Raw genomic sequence first — 25,570 nt, forward strand, 5'->3', positions numbered from 1 at the left:
CGCTAACCACTACACCACCGTGCCGCCCTGATTGAAATGTGCGACGACAAATTTAATTTTAAGACAAATTACAGGAGTCGGGACTTAGGGAAATATTTATAAGTGAATTTGTAAATTCTTACGTACAGTTCTGAATATTTTCCGATCAATCTATGCTAATCTAATGTAGTTTTATGCTAGCTAGTTTGCTAGTGTCCGGTTTTTAGCCGTGTCACAAGTTGTTTACACCCCAGAACAAAGTGGACACGATTCATTTTGTGTACTTGAACAATGAACAAAGGATTTTTGGAGCGTTTTTTTTTTTTACAAAAATTGGATACCACAGGGGAAAAAAAAGCATGTTTATAGTGTGTTTATTTCGGCTAGCTAATGGGCTAACTGTTCCTGTTCTGTACAGCAGCGCAGTGGCTCCCAACCCACACTGCGTTTTTGTTCTGTTTCAGCTCACGTCACGAATAAAATTTACCGTCATCACCCAAAAGTTCATTCTTTTCCTATAACAGCACGTCTCGAAGTGTTTTATTCCTCTCACACCGCAGCACTTTGCTAACGATTACGATTTTTTAATTTCTTAAAGACCAGCGTCATGCTTTTCATCCCTTTACAGTTACATTTAATATCCACAAAACAAGTTAACGTTCTACCTTACGTTATAGCAGCTATAAACAGTCGTTCCCTCATCAACCTCTTTTTCTTTCTTTTTTTTTTGAAGTTAATAAGACAAAAAAATCTTGTGCAGAGCTTTTTTTTTTTTTTACCAAGAAAACGCAAAGAAGTGCAAAGTTCCAGTTTCACCTCTGACTGTTACAAAGCGCCGACACTGGAGACTCCTTCCACAAACGCATTTCTCCTGACAGGAAACTCCACCATGTCGATGATTTTTTTAATCTGTAGATTTCTCTAGCACATCCATTGTACAAGCCCCTGTAAATGAGCTGTTACTATAGACACAAAAACATGTTAGAACGTTTATATAATATAAACCTGCACTCGTGTCAGAGCTGCAGTTATAGAAAATTATTCAACATCAACATCTTTTGGCCAATCAGAATTGAGAAGGTGGACTTCAGTTGTTTATCACAACAGTTATCTATATCGCGATACACCGTCACGCTGATATATCGTCCTGACCATGCTAATATCGTACACGTAAACGGATCAAGCGCTTTTAAAGCTAGACGGCCTTTTGATTTCATAAAATCGGTGAAATTTAGTTCCGTCTGAAATGTGGTCATTGTTTATTTCTGTAATATCTCACAAAATATCAGGCCATTCTGTGGCTGGGAAGTTATTTAATTTGAGCGGATTAAAGCAAATAATGTGCATGAAATCACGCAGTCGAGCAGGTTTACCTTCTTCTTCTTTTGGGTTTTACGGCAGCTGGCATCCACAGTGTCGCATTACTGCCATCTACAGGTTTCCCTTTGAGCGTGCACTGACAGTTCCATCATTCTGTCGCTAAACGAACAGCTGATCACACCGAGGTGCTCGCTGAGCGCCAATATTTATTAGTTTGGTCCTGCGTTTCCTTTCCTTCGTATATAACATAACGTCTTTTCTTCTTCTCGCTTTCTTTCCATTACTGTAGTCAGTCTTTCACGTTTCATTCGCACACTCACGCCCTCCATTTTTCTCTCCTGTTTCAAATTTGCCTTGCGTGAACGGGGAAAGCCCGCCACGGGATGTGATGCATGACGTAGTATCTTGTATCGGGTCATGGTGAAGCAGGAAAAAATAGCGGAGAATTTAAGGCCACATGGCCCTAAATTCATTAATTGTTCTATTAAAAAAAAACTAATAAAATTCGAAGTCTGCGATTCGAATTCAGTAGCCTTCGGTCACTAAACAAAAATGTGTGTCGGGGAAAATCCTTTTTATGACCTACACTTGAAAAATCTGAAAGGCAGCGTAGGTTTAATGTCAGTATCGTTAATTAATCTTCAAAATGATATTCTTCTAAATAGCGAATGTTATATGTTGAGTTTTATTTACATCAATGCATCGTCACAGCCCTAATCTGTATTAGTACACATTTCAAAATTTCTTTTGCAGTTGAAAAGAATTGAAAGTAAAATCACCCGCAATATCGAGAAACGCCCACTTTGTGTACTTTCTAAAAAAAACATGTACGTTGATATACAGCGATACCAATGTCAGTGTTTTAAAGATCTCCTGATATACCGTTTTTTTGGCTGTATGTTCCTGCTGTAGTCGGTACAGTACTGCTAAAGGTTAGCTGTCAGTCTGATGATTTCTTAGATCTATACATATGCAAAAAAAAAACAAAACAGTATTCAGTCGTGCATAAAAAAAGCAAAATTGATAATTTGTAGCGCTGATTATTTCTCCTGTTTCTCCCATTTCTTCACTTCACCGGTTTGCTGATCCGTCGTGTTTGTATTGTATTAAAGCACAAATTTCTCATTTAAAAAAAAAAAAAAATCACATTCCCAAGTCGACGCCCATACAGCTTCGTAATGCAAAGCAGACTCGGTTTCATCCAGCCTGCAGAGTGATGGAAAGACGGAGAGTGGAAGAAGTGGCACTTTCCCTTTAATCTCATGCTCGTCCTGTGATTGGTCAGCTGCTTGATTGGCAGGTCGTAGAGAGAACATTAGCGGTGGACGGATTTGATGACCCACTCAGCTGTGGGGTTGAGCTCCAGGAGGGCCTTCATGTACGTCTCTTCATCCAGACAGCGCTCCTCTACACACACACACAATAAACGAGAAGGAGCACAGTGCTGACGTTTCTTTCACAGCTAGAGTTACTGATCAAATGTGGCATAAATTTGAAATGGAAATCACTTCATTAAGATCTTCTTGCTGATTTCAGACACTCACTATCACGCTGTATATCACCTATTTTATTTCTTAAAACTAAATTACAACCCCGATTCCAAAAAAGTTGGGACAAAGTACAAATTGTAAATAAAAACGGAATGCAATAATTTACAAATCTCAAAAACTGATATTGTATTCACAATAGAACATAGACAACATATCAAATGTCGAAAGTGAGACATTTTGAAATTTCATGCCAAACATTGGCTCATTTGAAATTTCATGACATCTCAAAAAAGTTGGGACAGGGGCAATAAGAGGCTGGAAAAGTTAAAGGTACAAAAAAGGAACAGCTGGAGGACCAAATTGCAACTCATTAGGTCAATTGGCAATAGGTCATTAACATGACTGGGTATAAAAAGAGCATCTTGGAGTGGCAGCGGCTCTCAGAAGTAAAGATGGGAAGAGGATCACCAATCCCCCTAATTCTGCACTGACAAATAGTGGAGCAATATCAGAAAGGAGTTCGACAGTGTAAAATTGCAAAGAGTTTGAACATATCATCATCTACAGTGCATAATATCATCAAAAGATTCAGAGAATCTGGAAGAATCTCTGTGCGTAAGGGTCAAGGCCGGAAAACCATACCGGGTGCCCGTGATCTTCGGGCGCTTAGACGGCACTGCATCACATACAGGCATGCTTCTGTATTGGAAATCACAAAATGGGCTCAGGAATATTTCCAGAGAACATTATCCGTGAACACAATTCACCGTGCCGTCCGCCGTTGCCAGCTAAAACTCTATAGTTCAAAGAAGAAGCCGTATCTAAACACGATCCAGAAGCGCAGACGTCTTCTCTGGGCCAAGGCTCATTTAAAATGGACTGTGGCAAAGTGGAAAACTGTTCTGTGGTCAGACGAATCAAAATTTGAAGTTCTTTATGGAAATCAGGGACACCGTGTCATTCGGACTAAAGAGGAGAAGGACGACCCGAGTTGTTATCAGCGCTCAGTTCAGAAGCCTGCATCTCTGACGGTATGGGGTTGCATTAGTGCGTGTGGCATGGGCAGCTTACACATCTGGAAAGACACCATCAATGCTGAAAGGTATATCCAGGTTCTAGAGCAACATATGCTCCCATCCAGACGACGTCTCTTTCAGGGAAGACCTTGCATTTTCCAACATGACAATGCCAAACCACATACTGCATCAATTACAGCATCATGGCTGCGTAGAAGAAGGGTCCGGGTACTGAACTGGCCAGCCTGCAGTCCAGATCTTTCACCCATAGAAAACATTTGGCGCATCATAAAACGGAAGATACGACAAAAAAGACCAACTAGAATCCTACATTAGACAAGAATGGGTTAACATTCCTCTCCCTAAACTTGAGCAACTTGTCTCCTCAGTCCCCAGACGTTTACAGACTGTTGTAAAGAGAAAAGGGGATGTCTCACAGTGGGAAACATGGCCTTGTCCCAACTTTTTTGAGATGTGTTGTTGTCATGAAATTTAAAATCACCTCATTTTTCTCTTTAAATGATACATTTTCTCAGCTTAAACATTTGATATGTCATCTATGTTCGATTCTGAATAAAATATGGAATTTTGAAACTTCTGCATCATTGCATTCCGTTTTCATTTACAATTTGTACTTTGCCCCAACTTTTTTTGGAATCGGGGTTGTATATACGTTGAAATCAATGTTGAGTTTTTGCTGAAATTCAGGCTTGGCTGTAAATGTTAAGCCGGTATCTCACTGGGCTGCGACAGCTTGCGACAAATTGCGAACGTCATTCGCGAGAGAGTTTCAAAAGTGTCTTGAAACATTTGCGGGGCTTCTCAATTTCCTCGCATGAGTCGCAAAGTGTCGCTCCTTCGTCGCTGAAATTTTGAACATGTTCAAAAAATTTGTGCGACAAAATTTCTCTCAAAATAGCCGCGAATGTGTCGCAAAGCCGTCGCAAACCTTTCTCAAGTCAGTTTCCGTGAGGCTTCCTCTACTTCCCTGCCTGCCGAGGGAAAGCTGGGCTGCGACAGCCTGCGACTAGTTGGAGACACAACAATTGCGGTAATAATAATAATAATAATTTATTTCTATGTGCATTCCATAACAATCTCAATGCCCTTATTCGGTCAAATATGCGAATTTCAATTCAGTGTGATTCCAAGTGAAAATTGTCGCTAATTCGCATATTTTATCGCAATTGTTGTGTCTCTAACTAGTCGCCGCCCAGTGAGATACTACCCATAGATTTCAATCGGTTACTGCAAGACGTGATGGGAGTGTTTTCTGGTTTAGACTTGATGAGTGATGCATGTGTAGAGTTTTACACACATCTTAGATGATGATGATGATGGTGTAAAGGGGTGCCAATACATTGTGCACTGCGCCACATGGACTAAAAATCAGTGATCGAACAAAACATGGCACATTTATAGGATGTACAGTGGTGCTTGAAAGTTTGTGAACCCTTTAGAATTTTCTATATTTCTGCATAAATATGACCTAAAACATCATCAGATTTTCACACAAGTCCTAAAAGTAGATAAAGAGAACCCAGTTAAACAAATGAGACAAAAATATTATACTTGGTCATTTATTTATTGAGGAAAATGATCCAATATTACATATCTGTGAGTGGCAAAAGTATGTGAACCTTTGCTTTCAGTATCTGGTGTGACCCCCTTGTGCAGCAATAACTGCAACTAAACGTTTGCGGTAACTGTTGATCAGTCCTGCACACCGGCTTGGAGGAATTTTAGCCCGTTCCTCCATACAGAACAGCTTCAACTCTGGGATGTTGGTGGGTTTCCTCACATGAACTGCTCGCTTCAGGTCCTTCCACAACATTTTGATTGGATTAAAGTCAGGACTTTGACTTGGCCATTCCAAAACATTCACTTTATTCTTCTTTAACCATTCTTTGGTAGAATGACTTGTGTGCTTAGGGTCGTTGTCTCGCTGCATGACCCACCTTCTCTTGAGATTCAGTTCATGGACAGATGTCCTGACATTTTCCTTTAGAATTCGCTGGCATAATTCAGACTTCATTGTTCCATCAGTGATGGCAAGCCGTCCTGGCCCAGATGCAGCAAAACAGGCCCAAACCATGATACTACCACCACCATGTTTCACAGATGGGATAAGGTTCTTGTGCTGGAATGCAGTGTTTTCCTTTCTCCAAACATAACGCTTCTCATTTAAACCAAAAAGTTCTATTTTGGTCTCATCCGTCCACAAACATTTTTCCAGTAGACTTCTGGCTTGTCCACATGATCTTTAGCAAACTGCAGACGAGCAGCAATGTTCTTTTTGGAGAGCAGTGGCTTTCTACTTGCAACCCTGCCGTGCACATCATTGTTGTTCAGTGTTCTCCTGATGGTGGACTCATGAACATTAGCCAATGTGAGAGAGGCCTTCAGTTGCTTAGAAGTTCCCCTGGGGTCCTTTGTGACCTCGCCGACTAGTACACACCTTGCTCTTGGAGTGATCTTTGCTGGTCGACCACTCCTGGGGAGGGTAACAATGGTCTTGAATTTCCTCCATTTGTACACAATCTGTCTGACTGTGGATTGGTGGACTCCAAACTCTTTAGAGATGGTTTTGTAACCTTTTCCAGCCTGATGAGCGTCAACAACACTTTTTCTGAGGTCCTCAGAAATCTCCTTTGTCCGTGCCATGATACACTTCCACAAACATGTGTTGTGAAGATCAGACTTTGATAGATCCCTGTTCTTTAAATAAAACCGGGTGCCCACTCACACCTGATTGTCATCCCATTGACTGAAAACACCTGACTCTAATTTCACCTTCAGATTAACTGCTAATCCTAGAGGTTCACATACTTTTGCCACTCACAGATATGTAATATTGGATCATTTTCCTCAATAAAGAAATGACCAAGTATAATATTTTTGTCTCATTTGTTTAACTGGGTTCTCTTTATCTACTTTTAGGACTTGTGTGAAAATCTGATGATGTTTTAGGTCATATTTATGCAGAAATATAGACAATTCTAAAGGGTTCACAAACTTTCAAGCACCACTGTAGATGTGTGTAAACCTGTGTGTATTACTCACTGATGTTCCCTCCGATCTCGTACAGATACAGATCCTCTCTTTTCACCAGTACTGAGCTGAAACAGGACACACACACACAGTTTACAAATAAAGCTCCGCTTTTTATTTTTTCTTATTACTCTGTGTGTTTCAGTTCTCTGAGTGCATGTGTACTTTACATGATGAATCATGGTGTGTGTGTGTGTGTGTGTGTGTGTGTTCACCTCTTCTGGCTGAGGAAGCGTTTGAGGACGTCAGACGCTCGGAGATCTTCAGTCAGCTCCACCGTCATGGAGACCTTTGAGAACTGCGGAGCCTGGACCCTGATGAAGCCTCCGTCCACCTTTTACACACGCACACACACACAGGGTTTTTTTTTATGTTTGGTTCTTGTAATATTCACCAAGTCGTTCAGGAGGTTCCCTATGAAGACAAAATGTTTCTGAATGACATGCTGGTGCGATTCAGCTTATGTTAAAACGACGACTGATAAAACAAGTCCAGTTAAACGTGAAGTAATGTCTCATCTCATCTCATTATCTGTAGCCGCTTTATCCTGTTCTACAGGGTCGCAGGCGAGCTGGATCCTATCCCAGCTGACTACGGGTGAAAGGCGGGGTTCACCCTGGACAAGTCGCCAGGTCATCACAGGGCTGACACATAGACACAGACAACCATTCACACTCACATTCACACCTACGCTCAATTTAGAGTCACCAGTTAACCTAACCTGCATGTCTTTGGACTGTGGGGGAAACCGGAGCACCCGGAGGAAACCCACGCGGACACGGGGAGAACATGCAAACTCCACACAGAAAGGCCCTCGCCGGCCCTGGGGCTCGAACCCAGGACCTTCTTGCTGTGAGGCGACAGCGCTAACCACTACACCACCGTGTCGCCCTTATCTTGTCTTATCTTATCTTAGCTCCAGTATACTGTCAGGTACAGCTTCACTTGTGTTTTAAACAAAAATTAAAACTTTAGCAGAGCTCAAACTGTTTTTTTTTTTTGGGCTTGTTTAGTGAATAGCAATTTTATAATGCTGATACTGATTTTTGAAATTAACCTCAGGCCAGGGCGGCATGGTGGTGTAGTGGTTAGCGCTGTCGCCTCACAGCAAGAAGGTCCTGGGTTCGAGCCCCGTGGCCGGCGAGGGCCTTTCTGTGTGGAGTTTGGATGTTCTCCCCGTGTCCGCGTGGGTTTCCTCCGGGTGCTCCGGTTTCCCCCACAGTCCAAAGACATGCAGGTTAGGTTAACTGGTGACTCTAAATTGACCGTAGGTGTGAATGTGAGTGTGAATGGTTGTCTGTGTCTGTGATGACCTGGCGACTTGTCCAGGGTGTACCCCGCCTTATGCCCGTAGTCAGCTGGGATAGGCTCCAGCTTGCCTGCGACCCTGTAGAAGGATAAAGCGGCTAGAGATAATAAGATGAGATGAGACTATCATTAGGTGCACTACCTATAAATGTCCACTAGAGGTCATAGGACACTACAGGAAAGGATACTTGAGTACACGGATGACAGGACTGACAGTGAGGTACAGGGTCATGGGGTTAAATATTTTCAATAAAGTAATAAAAACAAAGTATTTTATTCCTTCCTATACTTCAGCAGTTATTAAAATTCATCTTTATTTATTAGAGAAAGGTGACGTTATACATCTGTAAAAATAGCCTCAGTGAGCCACTGTTGTCGTGTGTGAGTTTGAAATCTGATCAATCCTGTAGGAAGAGTAGCGATTTTTGTGAATTCGCACATGACCCCTGTGTAGCCGCATCCATGGCAGGCAGCGCCACCTGGTGAACAATTCTAGTTGGAATATGTCTTTAGAGTCTTCTGGGTGAGTTTCAGTGAAAACGTCCCGGCAGTTTACGAAGAGCAGTCACCCTAAAATTTCATATGGCCATAAAATCGTAAATAAGACAGGTGGCGCTACCACCTTGACAACTTTTATGCACACTCTCCTGGGGAACATTGTGAGTTTGATTGAAATCTGATCAATCCTGTATGAGGAGTTGCGATTTTTGTAAATTGTGGATGGACAACAACGAACGATGGACAGATGACATATGATCGCATAAGGCTAAAAGAAAAAAAAAACAGCTTGTCATGAAAATTTTCAAGAAAGCTGAAAGAACAGCTTTACGTCTGACTGACACTGGAGACTCCTTCCGTAAAGGTGAAATGAACGTCTCCGGTCTCACCTCTGTGTTTTTCTCCACTTTATCGCTGTTCCTCTCACGATCGTAGGCCATTTTCTTCAGCAGTTTTTTCACCGCCCGTTCTCGGTTCATCTTTCTCTCCATGTTCTGTTTCCGCACCTGCGTCATCACAAACTTCGGGATCTGCACCGGAAACACCAGAGAAACAAAAATCTTGCATTCAAAGCCATTTAAATGGATAAAACTAAACACTGGATCAGAAAGTCGTGCGTACGGTCCAGAGCAGGTCCTGGTATCGTATGAGCAGCCTGACGATGTTCGCCATGCCCGCTGCCATGGTGAACTCCTGCTGCTCAGTTATTTTGCTCCGGAAGCCTTTAAACATGAAGATGTTGGGCGCCATCACCATGGCTACGTTATTCAGGGTCATTTTGTTGCGCTCCTTGTGGTCGATGACTCGCTGGAGGAACTCCAACAGCGCCTACAGGGTCGCAAAAACTTCAGAACGTCCATTTTGCTCTGCTCAGCGCAGTGAATGTGTTAACAGCGAAAAAGCCAATGTGGATTTTTGTGAATGTGAACAGGAACTGGCGTACGTCAAGTGAATTACCTTGAGCGTGTCTCTGCTGGGCGCCGGCAGAAGGAGCACGAGCAGATTGAGAGCCTGCAGCTGTTGCTTTTTTGTCGGGAATTCTACACAAACATATGAAAGAAAATTACATTTTACACAAAAGATTCCGTTTTTTTTTTTCCCCACCAAGTCCAGAACGGTGTTCTTATTGGCTAAAAGCAGTAATGCATAGCTTTAAAGGGATAGTTCGGGATTTTTGACATGAATCTGTATGGCATCCCCATCAATAGTATCGTGCAAACACACTGACTTACCCCCGACAGCATCCTGTGAGTCCAGTTCTTGTCCAGTTTTGGTCCAGACGAAAGTAGTCTGGCAAGTTTGTTGGGGTCACGAAAGTAAAACGTTTGATACGACGAGTGATATATTTGCATCACAAAACCGTTGCCAAATAAAAAGTCAGACCTCGAAATCGCTTGGCACTATTTTCTCTCCCTTCTTATCACTGCGCGCTGCCGCCAGGTGACAGCCACGGCTGTTTCATTCATTGTTTACTGCTAGCAAAGTTAGCGACAACATGTCTGACTACGACAGCGACGTTGAAAACATTGACTTCATCTCACAGCCAAAGGGATATCTTTATGAACCCGAATATACAGATGAAGAAATTCGCCAGATGGAGTTAGAACGGGCAGAGAGAGAAAGGGTGGACAGAGAAGTGGAAGAAGGTGAAGCTGGAGCCGCGAGACACCGGGTGACCGACAAATGGTGGTGTACTTGTTCCAAATGTGAAGTAATGCAGACAGAGGTGGAGTGCTACTGCTGCCATGAATGGGATCTCATCATGCCACAGATGCAAGACCTTTCAGTTGACGAGCAGGCCAGCGTGCCAGCTGCTGTCTGCATCACAAACCACACTGACTTCCCTGCACTCCTGAATGTTGGTGTCTTGCAGACGTTTTTCCACATTCCTAAAATTAACTGGAAGAAGCGTCCCAGGCCAGCTGGACCCGATGGTCAGTTGTCTTCAAAGTGCTGACTCCTTTTTTACATGTTGTAGCCTACAGGTGTTTTGTTAGTTGAATGTTTATAACCTTATAAACTGTACACGTGATCAAGCAATGACTTATTCTGGCATGCTGTAGGCTTTAGTTAGTATAGTCCAGGTCATACACGACTACAACAAATGGGTGTACACATCAGACATTGAAGGAATATGAGTAATAATGATAATCTTTTACATAACATTTTTAACGGCGATGCATGTGTTATTATTGCGTATTCCCAAGTTATTTTTGTTCTTAGAACTTCATATTTGTATCAGAGCTTTATAAGACCTGAGCCTCAACATGTTGCTAGCAGCTAGCTCTAGCTATTCTTTAAATTCGTTTCTTAAGACAAGGATTTTTTAAGATGTTACCTTGACAGTTTCGGCGATAAACTTCCGCCTTCTTCAAAACAGTCACCAGATGTCGAGTGGTGACGTGCCTTATCAGCTGATGTTACTCTAAGGAGGCGTGAACGTCCCGCCCAATTTGACAGGTAGTTCACGCCTCCTGCTGTCAGGTCGCTCCTCCAGGACGGCGCTCCAGGTGTGCGACAGCGCATACGCTCCCTCATCCCGGTTCATCGTTCTCTGCGCCCGCTTACGTATCTCCACTGCCTCTAAAATCCAACGCTGGAATCTATTCTCTTCAGCGCGAATGACTCTGGCCTCTTCCCAATTCATTATATGATTATGTCGTTTGCAGTGGTCTGAAATGGCTGATTTTAAGTTTTCTTGGTTTGCTTTTTCTTTTTCAGATCTTGTGAGTCTTTTTGTTGTTTCTTTTTCACACTCTATTTGGTGTTCTTTTTTGCGAGTGTAGGTTGAATTGGGATTAATTAAATTATAAATTATGTAATAATTGATAATTAAATTAATCAATTTATAAATAAAGATCAGTCTCATAAAATCTTAAATTATTAATCTTAACACTCACCGTGAATGGTTACATTCAAGATTAATGGTAGCTCTGTATTAGATGGGAAACCCAGTTGTATACAAAAGCTAAATTCTGAAGGAAAAAGGAGTTCTAAATAGTTGACCTTGTGAATAAACAACAGGAACAAGTAAAATGCAATTCAATTTTATTAGCTTTTATTTGTCTACTACTCACTAATAATAATAAACTCAAAATACATTCAATGTCAGCAAAGGTAATAACAAGACAAAACAATGGAACAATTACACCTGGACTATAAATTTGAGGGAAAGAGAGAGAGAAAGAGATAGAAGGAAAAAGAAAAGAATCCCTTGTGTGTGCGTGTGTGTGAGGCTAGGGCAAGCCGATGCGTGTGTGTGTGTGTGTGTGTGTGTGACCTAGCTTGTCGTTAGCTAAAACAAAGGAATGTTAGCTAAAACAAAGGAATGTTAGCTAAATAGAACAAAGGATTAGCTCTGTGGCTAATGTGTGCTTTGTGTAGGTATCTGTGGGCAGATGCTAATGACTAGCCACTCTGGCAATGCTTAAACAAAATGGCGGTCAGTGCCTAGGTGTCGTATCACAGGTAACTCAATGAGGAAGGTATCAAAATGGCGTCGGAAAAATGGCGCCTGCAGGCCTAGTCGAGAACACAAGCCTACGAGCTAGCGTATCACCCTGAGGTAGCTAGCAATAAGTTGCTAAGGAGAATCTGACCACGCTACAGCTGGATCCAAACACTGCACTTAACAACAATTTCCAACAGACTATCTAGGCAAAGAACTCAACGCGAGAGAGAGAGAGTGTATATGTGTGTGTAATAGGTGTTGGATGGAGAGAACTAGGCCTTGTAGCGGTCTAGCCTCGGAGCTTAAAATAACAAACTTGTCGCTGCGCTGCTAATCAGATAGGGAAGCTAGCAATGGAGTTAAGGAAAGATATCATGCAAGATACCCTGTCTAACAAGTTCAAAGAAAAAAAAAAAAAAAACAGAACCAAAACAAACAATAAAAACAAACAAAAACAATAAAAACAAACAAACACCTTCCGTGTCTGAGCGGGTATGCTAAATAGCTCAAAGCTTAAACATGACCCTAACAACCATCTGAATAAGCTACAAATTAAAAATTTGCCCAAGTGCCTACTCAATGCGATGGAAGTTCTTTCTCCGATGTCCGCGCTGAGGGTCGCGGTCCGAGGAGAGGAGGTTAGCGGCGCGCTGCGTCCAACCGCGGCTAACGAAGCAGGGAGATGAAGGCCTAGCTGGCCCACGGTGCTTCAGGAGAAACCTCCGGTGATGCGTCGACGAGGAAAAGGCTGAGAGGAGCGAAGCTGTCCGCAAATGCCTCTTAGCGTGGAAAACTACTTAACTGTAGTTAAACTTTGCAAAGGTTTAGAATCAAAACCACTATATCGCTGAAACTTAGCGGGTCGTTCAAAAGTTCGGCCGAAACTAATTTGAACAGGCTGTTCTCAGACAATAGCGGTTAGTCTCAACACTGTAGGCGAGCGTGCCTACAGTCCGTCCGACCACTCCAGTAGTCAGAACATGAGAGAGCGAATCGAGGCGCTCTCGATACAGTTAAAGCAGTTCCACTTCACGTCACATCCGGGTGGAGCGCGCAAGGAAATTGTGGGATCGTTATAGGGGGCGCTGGCGAGTTACCAACATTCCCCCCTTGGCCATAGGCGCTGAAAGGAGTGATACCCTATGGGCACATGGTGTTTAGTCTGCGGCCCACGGTCCCTAGTAATCCACAATGAGGTAGTTCCACAATGAGGTAGTTCCACAATGAGGTAGTTCCAAGGGTCCTTTCTGTGAAAAGTCTTTCAGACACAGTTCAACAGTTCAATTCATTTCATACAGTCCATAAGATGCATAGGCACTTGGGCATGAAAGCATAGGCACTTGGACATGAAAACAATTACACTATGGCTACTTAACTACCTTCTACATACAATATTTCACACAGCAAACAAAAATAATCAAAACTCCATAAAGGAAAATGGAAAAGAGGGGTTAGTTAGCGTGTTAGCAAGCCTACTCTTCAAGAAAGTTAGTGGAGGCCTTAGGCCTGATGGAGAATCGGACAATGCCACGATCTAATTTCTCAGGTGCGTAGATCGTTTTGTCCAGTTTGCGGTGTAGTGTCAGTATGTACCTGTGTAGAGTGATGGCTATGAAGACTGTGATAACCCAACCGCTAGCTAGAAATCCCAGCGCAATTCGGCTTATTAAAGATCCTTGATCGGACGAAGGGTTTGCGCGGTTATTCAAGAAAGTGGTAGCGATGCCAGTGGGCTTAAGATCGAATTGCACGGTTTTGGTCCCTTCCAGCAGTAGTTGTGCTTGGAGGGTGGAGTTTATCTCAAGTTCGTGACCTGGGAAGGCATCGGGCATTTCTATCTCGGTCTCATACTGGTCAGCGCTAAGGTGATGGAGGGTGATGTCACCCACGTGAACAGTGGCTCCTAGTGGGACACTTAGGAGAGAGGTTTCGTTAGGGATCTTCATTCTAGTGGCAGTGTTATGTTGATCATATGATACCAGAATCTCAGTTTGGGGAGTGTTGATTAGCCACCGATTACCAGCTCTTTCTACTCTAGTTCCTATTCCTTCATCTTTAATAGACAATTTGCCTGCACACTTCTGCTCGGGGACTTTTGTCAATCCACAGAGACGGTCTGTGGTGTCTCGGATAAAGGGATTGCTGGGGCAGACCCAGTGGATATCTTTGGTAGAGGTGCACATGTCTAAATTAGGGACGAGGTAGATAGAGGGGTTGTCATCGTGATAGGCTATGGTGGAAGGTGTCTGCAAACGTACGTGTACGTCGTTGTTCCAGAAACCTACATTAAGGACAGATTTGATTCTGTATATGTTTTGCCGTTCAATAACGGGGAGATTGAGGATGAAGCCTATTTCTAGGTTTTGAGGGTTCACAAAAATGGGGATAGCACTGCCAAGACTATAAGCCAGATGAATCTGTGATGAGTAAACGTTAGTCGTGGTAGTAGATCGGAGTATGCTGTCAACCATGCTGAGGGGTATCAAATATGGTGGGATTTTACCTCCACTCAGGGTGCTGAGAGAGCTACTTACTTCTCTCATCAGGTCCTGCATTAGGTCTCGGATTACTCGGACGTACTTGACCTCGCTTCTCATGATTGTCGCTAGCCTGTCTACGGCATGTACGGTGTTCTTGATTAATGTAGAATGCATGTTAACGGTTAGTATGGTTCCCTGCAGGGTTTTGCCTAGGCCCTGCAGCTCCTCCTGTTGAGTTAGTAGTCTACCCTGGATTTCTGGCATTTCTTCCTTAAGAATGTTCATTTCTCGTTTGACCGCGGTTAGGCTAACGGTGTTAACGGCAGAGAGGCCCATTGAGAACAGAGAGCCAATGGCGGATGCAGCAGTAAGTAGTCCTCCGAGGAACCGTTTAGGGCGTGTTTTGCCGCTGAGTTCCTCCTCAGTGACTATGAACTTCTGTAACTGTTCGAGCATGTGAACTGTGGTACGCTTGGCGTGTTCGATGTTGGACCCAATCTCGGAGTCAGGCCCGGTTTCGAGGTTTGTTTGTGTGGGCGATCTAAAATGCTTACGGTACACGTCCCAAGGATCGAGGCGGGTGTACACGCGCTGGGTATGGACGCGGCAATTGGTGAGGAGCAGTCCTGGGGCATCTTGGAGAACAATGCCACTCGGCGGACCTGGTTCCACTATGTTACCGGCCAATGTGGTCTGCAGGACTAGGAAGATGCCGAGGATCCAGAGAGGGGCCATTCTGCAACATACAGGAGTTTGTTATTCCGATTTGAGTGGTAACGAGGGTGGTTACTTATAGATGCACGCTTATGGATTGAGAGGCATGCAACTAAGTTGGGCAGGCTATAACTTATTGTTTGTCCACCCCCCTATGGAGTGTGGACTGCTCAAAAAGCTTTATTTGGTTGCTATGGACCCATCTATACGAAGGCGCCTGGCTGGGCTTCGAAGTTTTGATGCGGTAGGCGACGGGGGACAGTTTACCGACGATTTCGAAAGGGCCGGACCAACGGGGTAAGAATTTTCTGGCTACTCCTACCGGTTTGGTGAAATTGAAGTATAGGACTCTGTCGCCTACTTCGTACTCACGGTGTGTCGCCTTTCTGTCGTAGTAAGCTTTCTGTCCTTTCGCACTCTTTTCGAGGTGTTCCTGGGCCCACGCAAACGTGGCCTGCAAGTGGCGTTGCAAGTCGGTGACGTACTGGTGTGCGGTGTACGCAGTGGCAACGCTTAGGTCCTCTGGTCGGTAGAGGAGGTGTAAGGGAAGAACCATTTCACGGCCAGTCATCATTTCGAACGGGGTGACTCCGGTGGTGCGGTGAGGAGTGGACCGAATGGCCATCAGCACCAGAGGGAGTTTGATGTCCCAATCTTTGCCATGGTGACTCACATACTTGCGAAGCATGCTCACGATGGTTTGGTTGGCGCGTTCGACCTGACCGGAAGACTGAGGATGATACGCGATGTGGAATTTTGCCTCGACTCCGAGCATCTCCCACAACACTCTCATGACCTCTGCGGTGAAATGAGTACCTCGGTCGGAATCAATGGATAGGGGCAAGCCCCAACGGCTGAACACATGGTTCATAAGAAGGAGAGCGGTGGTCTCTGCGGTTTCGTTTGGGGCGGGCAAGCATTCCACCCACTTCGTGAACGCGCAAGTGACGGTCAGGAGGTACTTATTACCTCGAGCTGATTTCGGCACCGGTCCGACCCAGTCTATCTGGAGATTAGACCAGGGGAATGAGATGCCTTTGCTTTGCAGTGGGGCGCGGTTCAACGGTTGGGCTGGTCGGAATTGGCAGCAAATCAAGCACCCTTTAACATACTCGGTAACGTCCTGAATCATGAAGGGCCAATAGACAATCTGTTGGAGTGTCTGGTAGGTCGCCTGAGCGTTCCTATGGCCCCCGCACGGGCTGTCGTGAGCGTACTGCAACATGACCCCCCTATGATCTGTGGGCACGACCCACCGGGGAGGTCCCTGGTTGCGTGGTGTGTACACCAGGAGTCCTTTCTCGAGTTTTAAGCCGTTTTTGAGATTGTGAAGGTGGTTTAAGTCTCGGGACTGTTGCAACTCTTGTGGGGAAATTGGGGACGCCACGGGGTCCGCAAGGAACTTACGGATTTGGTGGATCACGGGATCCCTTTCCTGCATAGACACCAGGTCGGCGTCCTGGGGCAGTCGGCCGAGTTGCACGGTTCCTGCTTGGGGTACTGCGTCAGTTTGACCTGCTCTAGCCTGTCGGCGAGTAATCGCGGTTACGTTATGGCGTGGCGTCTCGGGAAGCCATGACGGCTGGAATTCCCAAAGGGGGCCGTCCACGGCTCCCGCTTTGGCGAGGCCATCTGCCTCATCGTTACCGACTTTGTCAGGTCCTGGGACTTGAGAATGTCCCTTCACCTTCTTCCAATAGACGCACATTCCCTGTTCGGTTACGAGTCGATCGCATGCTAGGAAGAGTTCGGAGTGTTTCACTTCCTTGCCCCTTGCGTTTTTCATGTCCCGCACCTTCCACGAGGGAAAGTGTGAGACGAAGCTATGCCTGGCATAATTTGAATCAGAGCAGAGGACTAACCGCTTGATGTTCTCACGGGCAGCTTGTTGCAGGACGATGAGCACGGCTGCTACCTCCGCATATTGGCTAGTCTTAGCCCCGAGTCGATGTTGGTATTTCCCTTGTATAGGGCCGTTCGCCCATACGATACCGACACCGGCTTGGACTTTGCGTTCATGATGGAATGAGCATCCATCTATGTAAGCGGTGGGGAGGTCTTTGCAGACGTTCTCGTCATAGTAGTGGTGGTCGGAGGGGAGAGCAGGTACGGTTGTTAGTTCGGTTTGATCCGGACTATTCTCGCAGTCGCAATGCTGGCATTCCGCCAGGCCTCGGCCAAGCGCCATCTTGTGGTTCTGGGCGTACTTCACCTCGACGTCGTAGCCCTGTAGTGCCATCATCCAAGCTGCGATGCGACTGTTCGAAACTCTTCCCTCTCTCAGCCTCTGGCTGTTCAAGAACGAGACCGGTTGATGATTGGTCTCTATCACCGCCTTCTGGCCACCAATGTAACTGCGAAAGTGTTCAACGGCCCAGACCGTGGCCAGCAGGGCTTTTTCGCAGTCTGAAAATTTAAACTCCACAGCACTGAGGGGCCGACTGGCGTATGCTACGACACGGCAATCTTTGTCATGCTGCTGTGACAGTGCAGCGCTCAGGCAGTGGGTGGAGAAACTAGCCTCCAAGAAGAACGGTTTGTCTTTGTCGGGATACGCGAGGCAGGGAGCGGAGCAGAGCTTCTGCTTCATGCTCTTGAACGCGAGTTCTTGAGGGTCACTCCACTGGAAGGGTTTATCCTTCCGGAGGAGCTCGGTGAGCGGTCGTGCTATGTCCGCGTAGTCCTCAATGAACTGTCGGGAGTAGTTGCAGACCCCTAAGAAGCTCCTGAGTTCGGGTACGTTGGATGGGGCTTTGATGTCTTGGATAGCCCGCACCCTCCCTGACTGGGGTTCAATGCCATCTGGCCCGACGCACAGTCCAACGTATTCAACTTTGGTGCGACACCACTGCCCTTTGGTGACAGAGAGCTTCGCTCCTGCTCTGGACAGCTGAGACAGAACATGGCGTATCTCTTCGAGGTGTGCATCAAAAGTCTGTGACCTAATGAGGATGTCATCGACATAGATCAAGTTGCCACGAGCTGCGGCATCGCTCATTGCCTTATGCAAGAAGATGTTGAATTCAGCGGGGGAGTTCGCGTAGCCGAACGGACATCGGTTGAAAGTTAGCTGGCGGTTCCCAAAGGAAAAGGCCAGCTTGTGCTGGTCAGCTGGATCCACGCGCATGGTCCAGAATCCACCCGCCACGTCGGCGGTGGAGAAGAACTTTGCACCCTTCACCTTGGCAAGTTCTTGATCCAGATGGATCATGGGCCATCTTGACAAGGGCACTTGCTTGTTCAGCTGCCTATAGTCAATGGTGAGACGCCACTTGCCGTTCGGTTTCAGCACCGGCCACAAGGGGGAGTTGTAAGTCGAGTTACACTCACGAATGATCTGCTTTTCCAGCAGAGTGTCCAGTGTTTCTTGTATTGAGTCGTATGCGGCTAACGGGATTTTGTATTGCCGCACGAACGTCGGTGGAGCGTTCGGATCTGTTGGGATTCGGACGGTGTGGATGTCCGTGACTCCGCAGTCATTGGAATCTCGCGCCCAGATCGCCTTGAAGTCGTAGAACAGTTCACGGAGCTGTCGTCTCTGGGCGTCCGTGGTCAGGCTGTCAGCTTTCACCAGCTGTTGTTGAACTTCTCGTTCAAAGCCTGGGTACGGTTCACCTAGAGCTGAATCAACGACCTCAGTTGCAGGGGTGTCGTTGCTCGATTGCGTGGCAAGAGCATACACCAGCATGTGTTTCGGGGTGTCAGTTCTGGTCATGACTATGCGCTCGTCGCGAAGCATGTCGTGAGGTTCGACGTGGATCATGTGGAAAGGAAGAGTGATCCAGGGAGGTTCCACTGGATCGGAATGAGTGTCCGGCGTTGGCAGCTCACCGATGACTGGAATGGTGAGTTCAAAGTCATGGAATGCCTGGTCTATCAGAAGGCCTAAAGGCCGACGGGCGGGGATCGTGATGGCGTCCCGCGTGGAGTTTTGAACCAGGAGGTAAGCGGAACGATGACTCACTTCAAGCAGCGGAGTCCCACACACGGCTAAATCGAGCTCCATGAAGAATCTGAGAGGCTGGAAGAACGCCTGGGAGCTACGAAACTGTTGGTCTTTCATGATGACCAGCTTAAGAGGGGAACCAGCAGTCCTAGCGGGAATGACAATGTCAAATTCGCTAGCGACATGGCAGGCTTGGGGAATCGTTTGTCCTGACCGCATTTGTTCCGGGTCAGCTTGGAACGGGTGCTTAGCAGCGTCGGCTTGGGTCCAGATGACCCGGTTGACTAGGTCCAGTTGGGCTCCCAGTCTGACCAAGATGTCTGCCCCAATGACCAGTGGGTCAGGAAGTCCGGGGACGACACTCAAGAAATGAAGGAATTCTCTCTGACCGATGGCGAGCGACACGGCGCAGACGCCTGTGGCTTTGATGGGGCTCTGGGGTTGTTCGGCTGACAGTAGCCGGTGGCTCTTCTGCACAAAGACAGGGGAAGGAGTGCTCTGACGCACTATGTCGAACCACGTTTGGCTGATGGCTGACTTCTCTGACCAAAGCGCTAACCTGACGCCAGGTGCCGTGACGCCGTTGACAATAATGTTGCCAGATATCCAGGGGTAGTACCTGGTTGGGGCAGATTCGCCAAGAAAGCAAAGGAAAGACGGGTGGCCATCAAGCGCGTTGCGGTTGAGAGGAGTGTCGGTTGAGTTTGGTGCGTCTTGACTCGGCTCAGGGTGGAGCGGAGTGGTCTCGAGGTTCTCGGGGACCTGCCCTGACTCAGCTATCGGTGGAGTAGCCTCCACCCTAACTTCATCGCAACAGGCTCGATCGTGACGACGAGGATCTGGGGTCTGTGGGGACGCGACCTGGGCCCACAGTTGCCCACGACGACAGTCAATGAGGGGCGCTAGCCTATCTAGTAGGTCTTGGCCAATGAGGAACGGTTCTACACCAACAGAGCAGATGTAAGTGGGGTGAGTGATGGACATGCCCTGGAAGGTGAGTTCTAACCATGCAATGGTTGTTACTGGGGCTTGATTCTGGGTGAAGCTAACCAAGTTGACGTCACAACGTTCGGTTCTGATGGGTCTACCTTGCGCGCGCCGCGCATCAGAAACCTCTGCGAAGACTTTGGAACACATCAGGGTGATTTCTGACCCGGTATCCAAGAGAGCTTGGAGGGAAACGTTGCCTTCTACCACCACTGGGGTATAGATACGCTTGGCGTTGCCTTTCCTAACCAAATCTCCAAGAAACTGCGTCAGGGGTGCATCCTGCGGGTCAGGCTTCACTAACGGAGGGGGTGGTTTCAACTCATCGCTGCCTATTGGGCAGGGGTCCTTTCCCCACCCCACGAGGTAGACACGCGGTGGTGGTGGGGATGGGTCCCGGCCTAGTCATGCTGACGGTTCGTCCCTGTCCTTGCTCGGCTTACCCTTCCTGTTCTTATTGCTCAGCAGTTGTTTAACCCGTGCTAATTCGGTCCTCAATTCTGCCATCCCAAGCGGCTCTTGGTTGGCTTGTTTAATCCGTGCTAATTCAGCCCTCAGTTCTGCCATCCCAAGTGGCTCTTGGTTGGCTTGTTTAGCGGTAGCTAGCTTAGGGCTCCGCTCCCTTCGAGAGGAGTTGCGATGGGGCCTTGACTGTCCGCTATTCTGAGATTTAGGGCCGTGACTGCCAGGTTTGCGGTTACCTTGCCCTTTGGCGTTGGGGCCCTGTTCCCCCTTGGCTCCAGCTTGTCGAACTTTCCAGTTACCTTTGGGTTGACTCGACGTCTGGTGGCCGGGGTTTGGGTTCGCCCAAGGGGGCCCGCGGTTTGGGGCTTCACCCCCTTCTAGGCCTAAGGACTGATCTTCCTGCTCATATAGGCTGAGGACTCTGGGATCGTCCTCGTGGCGGTCTGTGGGTCGGACGAACGTCTCCCACGTTAGTTGTGCGGTGCGACGCATTTCTCTCATAGTATGGGGGCGCTGGCGACACGCGAGTGTTACTTGGTTACGGATGCACGGGTGAAGGTTATGGAGGAAGAGGGACTTGAAGTTGCGATCTTCCTCTAGCCCGGGCTCGCTTCTGCCCTGAAAGTACGCTGCACGGAGCCGACGGTAGTACTCGCGAGGGTGTTCGCTTCGTTTCTGTCTGATCAGAATGGCACCCATCGTCGCAGCAGTCTCGTCCTCGTACAACGAGTATTCCTCTTTCAAGTACTTGCGTATCTTCTTGTAGTTGTCGAGGACTGACTGCGGTAAGGTCTCAACGAATGCTCGTACGCCACTACCTAAAGTTTTCCAGACTAGTCTGGCCTTTTCATGCGACGTAGCCTCTGGCAGGTCCAGGAGGCTACGCTCGATTTCCCGGAAATAATCATTAACGCTTCGGTGTCTATGATTTTCCGGCTCAAAACGCTCTATGTCTTTCGCAAGGACGTCGATTTGGCGGATCCTAGTTTTGCGTTCTGCGACGAGGCGTTTTGATTTTGACCCGTAGGGGTCCTCGCTGTCTTCGCTATTTGAGCTGCTCTCATATCGCCTATGTCTGCGTTTCGGCTTGTAGGCGGCCTCTCCGTCAGAGGAGTCTGAGGGTACGTAGCGCGGCGTTTTCTGCGGGCTAGAGGCTGCAGCGATATTGAAGCGCGAGGGGGTGTAGTGGGGAGTAAAGTAAAAACTCCCAGCGCCACGAGGTGGCGATCGCGCGACTTTCACGCGAGTTGAGCTTGAGTGCGGTGTCTGATCTACCGTTCTAAGCTCAGGTTCTTCCTCCTCCAGAGCGGAACTCTGTTCTTGGGAGGGTTTGGCCGATCCCTCATCTGAGCGACGTGCTTGCGTCACTTCTTCCCTGAGGTATTCTATTTCGCGCTTTAGTTCATCTTGTGTGGCTCTCAGGCCCACGAGGCTACTCTCCGCGCTTTCTGCTCTCCTTTGAGCTTCGGCCAGTTGTCGTTTTAGTGTTCTTTTCTCTTGTTCGAGGGTCATACACACGTTCCATTTCCTTATAGTAGATCATGAACAATTTGGGTAGCCCTTCTGGGAGAGTCATAGTACGCTCCTTAAGTTCCCTAACGGCTATGTGTATTTCATCAAAGCGAGCCTTTTGGTCCAGATCACAGAAGTAATTTCTCCTATCCTCCGGGACTTGGCCTAAATCGCCTACAACGTCGAAGAGAGAGAGGAGGGGCCCTTCTGACTCCCTTGATGGGGAACGTGACATTTTGTTCGAAATGTATTAATTAACTTAAAGGAAATTAATACTAGGTGTTGATTAGGTTAGAATTTAATTTAATCCAAGTTGCTAAATAATTGATGTGGTTTCTTAGCTACTTTGTTTTCACTAATGTTTCACTTGTATTAATTAGCTTAATTAATAATTAGTTAATAATAATGATTATTAATAATATTACTTAAGTACTTGGATTAGATATTACTCTAAGGTACTAATCAATTAAACCAGTTTATCAGCTAACTGTGGTTGGCAGCTGAATTTCAGTTCTGTGATTAACACACTGTTAATGATTCACCATTAAAGTCATCTGTGTTATACCTTGGCAGTTGATTTTGGGTATACAGCAGTTTACAAGTTATTGTTGAGAAATTCACAAGGTCATTAAACTATGCCTCACACGGGGCACCACTTTAATGTAGGTTGAATTGGGATTAATTAAATTATAAATTATGTAATAATTGATAATTAAATTAATCAATTTATAAATAAAGATCAGTCTCATAAAATCTTAAATTATTAATCTTAACACTCACCGTGAATGGTTACATTCAAGATTAATGGTAGCTCTGTATTAGATGGGAAACCCAGTTGTATACAAAAGCTAAATTCTGAAGGAAAAAGGAGTTCTAAATAGTTGACCTTGTGAATAAACAACAGGAACAAGTAAAATGCAATTCAATTTTATTAGCTTTTATTTGTCTACTACTCACTAATAATAATAAACTCAAAATACATTCAATGTCAGCAAAGGTAATAACAAGACAAAACAATGGAACAATTACACCTGGACTATAAATTTGAGGGAAAGAGAGAGAGAAAGAGATAGAAGGAAAAAGAAAAGAATCCCTTGTGTGTGCGTGTGTGTGAGGCTAGGGCAAGCCGATGCGTGTGTGTGTGTGTGTGTGTGTGTGACCTAGCTTGTCGTTAGCTAAAACAAAGGAATGTTAGCTAAAACAAAGGAATGTTAGCTAAATAGAACAAAGGATTAGCTCTGTGGCTAATGTGTGCTTTGTGTAGGTATCTGTGGGCAGATGCTAATGACTAGCCACTCTGGCAATGCTTAAACAAAATGGCGGTCAGTGCCTAGGTGTCGTATCACAGGTAACTCAATGAGGAAGGTATCAAAATGGCGTCGGAAAAATGGCGCCTGCAGGCCTAGTCGAGAACACAAGCCTACGAGCTAGCGTATCACCCTGAGGTAGCTAGCAATAAGTTGCTAAGGAGAATCTGACCACGCTACAGCTGGATCCAAACACTGCACTTAACAACAATTTCCAACAGACTATCTAGGCAAAGAACTCAACGCGAGAGAGAGAGAGTGTATATGTGTGTGTAATAGGTGTTGGATGGAGAGAACTAGGCCTTGTAGCGGTCTAGCCTCGGAGCTTAAAATAACAAACTTGTCGCTGCGCTGCTAATCAGATAGGGAAGCTAGCAATGGAGTTAAGGAAAGATATCATGCAAGATACCCTGTCTAACAAGTTCAAAGAAAAAAAAAAAAAAACAGAACCAAAACAAACAATAAAAACAAACAAAAACAATAAAAACAAACAAACACCTTCCGTGTCTGAGCGGGTATGCTAAATAGCTCAAAGCTTAAACATGACCCTAACAACCATCTGAATAAGCTACAAATTAAAAATTTGCCCAAGTGCCTACTCAATGCGATGGAAGTTCTTTCTCCGATGTCCGCGCTGAGGGTCGCGGTCCGAGGAGAGGAGGTTAGCGGCGCGCTGCGTCCAACCGCGGCTAACGAAGCAGGGAGATGAAGGCCTAGCTGGCCCACGGTGCTTCAGGAGAAACCTCCGGTGATGCGTCGACGAGGAAAAGGCTGAGAGGAGCGAAGCTGTCCGCAAATGCCTCTTAGCGTGGAAAACTACTTAACTGTAGTTAAACTTTGCAAAGGTTTAGAATCAAAACCACTATATCGCTGAAACTTAGCGGGTCGTTCAAAAGTTCGGCCGAAACTAATTTGAACAGGCTGTTCTCAGACAATAGCGGTTAGTCTCAACACTGTAGGCGAGCGTGCCTACAGTCCGTCCGACCACTCCAGTAGTCAGAACATGAGAGAGCGAATCGAGGCGCTCTCGATACAGTTAAAGCAGTTCCACTTCACGTCACATCCGGGTGGAGCGCGCAAGGAAATTGTGGGCTCGTTATAGGGGGCGCTGGCGAGTTACCAACAGCGAGTATGGAAGCATCTGCCCGTTTCACCAATATAGACTTTATTACATGAACGGCAAGGGATTTCATAGATGACGTTGCATTTATTGTCCAGTTGTATTTTGTCTTTGGGGTGAACTAGCAGTTGTCGGAGGTTCTTGTATGGTTTGACCGGGGTGTTGATGTGGTATTTCCTCATGGATCGTTGGATGCGTTCTGTAACTCCTTTTATGTATGGTAGTGTGACAAAGCCCCGGTTTGTTTTTTCGGTGTTTTTTCTTGTTTGTTTGTTTTTTCCTTTGTTTGTGTCTGTAGTTTCCCTTTCCGAATTGCCCATGGTGGATATTGGCAGTTTTTTAATGCCTGTTGGATGTGTTGTTCCTCCTCCTGTCTGTCTTTCTCCTCCGTGATGTTCTGTGTTCGGTCGTATAGTGTTCTGATTACTGACATTTTGTGTGCGATGGGATGTTCAGATGTCCAGAGAAGATATTGGTCGGTGTGTGTAGGTTTTCTGTATGTTGTAATTCTGATATTACCTTCTTCTGTGTGGTGTATTTTTAGGTCCAGAAATGCTATTGTCTTGTCCGTTTCCTCTTCGTGTGTGAATCTGATGTTGCCTGTCTTGTCTATGGAGTTTAGATGATCCGTGAGTTGTTGTGTGTGACCTGTTTTGGTTATTTCAAGAATGTCATCAACATATCTTTTCCAGAAGATAGGTTTGCAGTCATCCGGTGCTGTTTCTATGGCTCGGTTTTCCAGATCCTCCATAAAAAAGTTGCTTAGAGTGGCAGATAGCGGGTCCCCCATTGCAAATCCCTCTTTTTGTCTGTAGATTGTACCTCTGAATTGGAAATATGTGGACATGGAAATGAAATGTAATAGTTTTGTTATGTCCTGTGCTGTAAGTTTTGTACGTTTTTTCAGGGTTCTGTCTGCTTTTAAC

The 25,570-nt window shown here is 46.0% G+C and overlaps 1 protein-coding gene across 2 annotated transcripts in view; it reads right to left on the reverse strand.

Annotated features, from left to right (window-relative positions):
* Positions 1–1,970: 1,970 nt before the first annotated feature.
* Positions 1,971–25,570, reverse strand: part of arhgap18 (Rho GTPase activating protein 18) — an 81,272-nt gene continuing 57,672 nt past the window's right edge. For both annotated transcript variants that reach the window (XM_060913578.1, XM_060913579.1), the window contains exons 10-15: positions 9,620–9,702; positions 9,284–9,490; positions 9,052–9,192; positions 7,072–7,190; positions 6,869–6,924; positions 1,971–2,706 (exon numbers count right to left, since the gene is read on the reverse strand). In XM_060913578.1, coding sequence (XP_060769561.1) covers positions 2,615–2,706; positions 6,869–6,924; positions 7,072–7,190; positions 9,052–9,192; positions 9,284–9,490; positions 9,620–9,702 — 698 coding nt within the window. In that variant the 3' untranslated portion in view covers positions 1,971–2,614. The remainder of the gene's footprint in view (positions 2,707–6,868; positions 6,925–7,071; positions 7,191–9,051; positions 9,193–9,283; positions 9,491–9,619; positions 9,703–25,570) is intronic.

The sequence above is a fragment of the Neoarius graeffei genome, chromosome 2 (genome assembly GCF_027579695.1).
Source record: "Neoarius graeffei isolate fNeoGra1 chromosome 2, fNeoGra1.pri, whole genome shotgun sequence".
Lineage (NCBI taxonomy): Eukaryota > Metazoa > Chordata > Actinopteri > Siluriformes > Ariidae > Neoarius > Neoarius graeffei.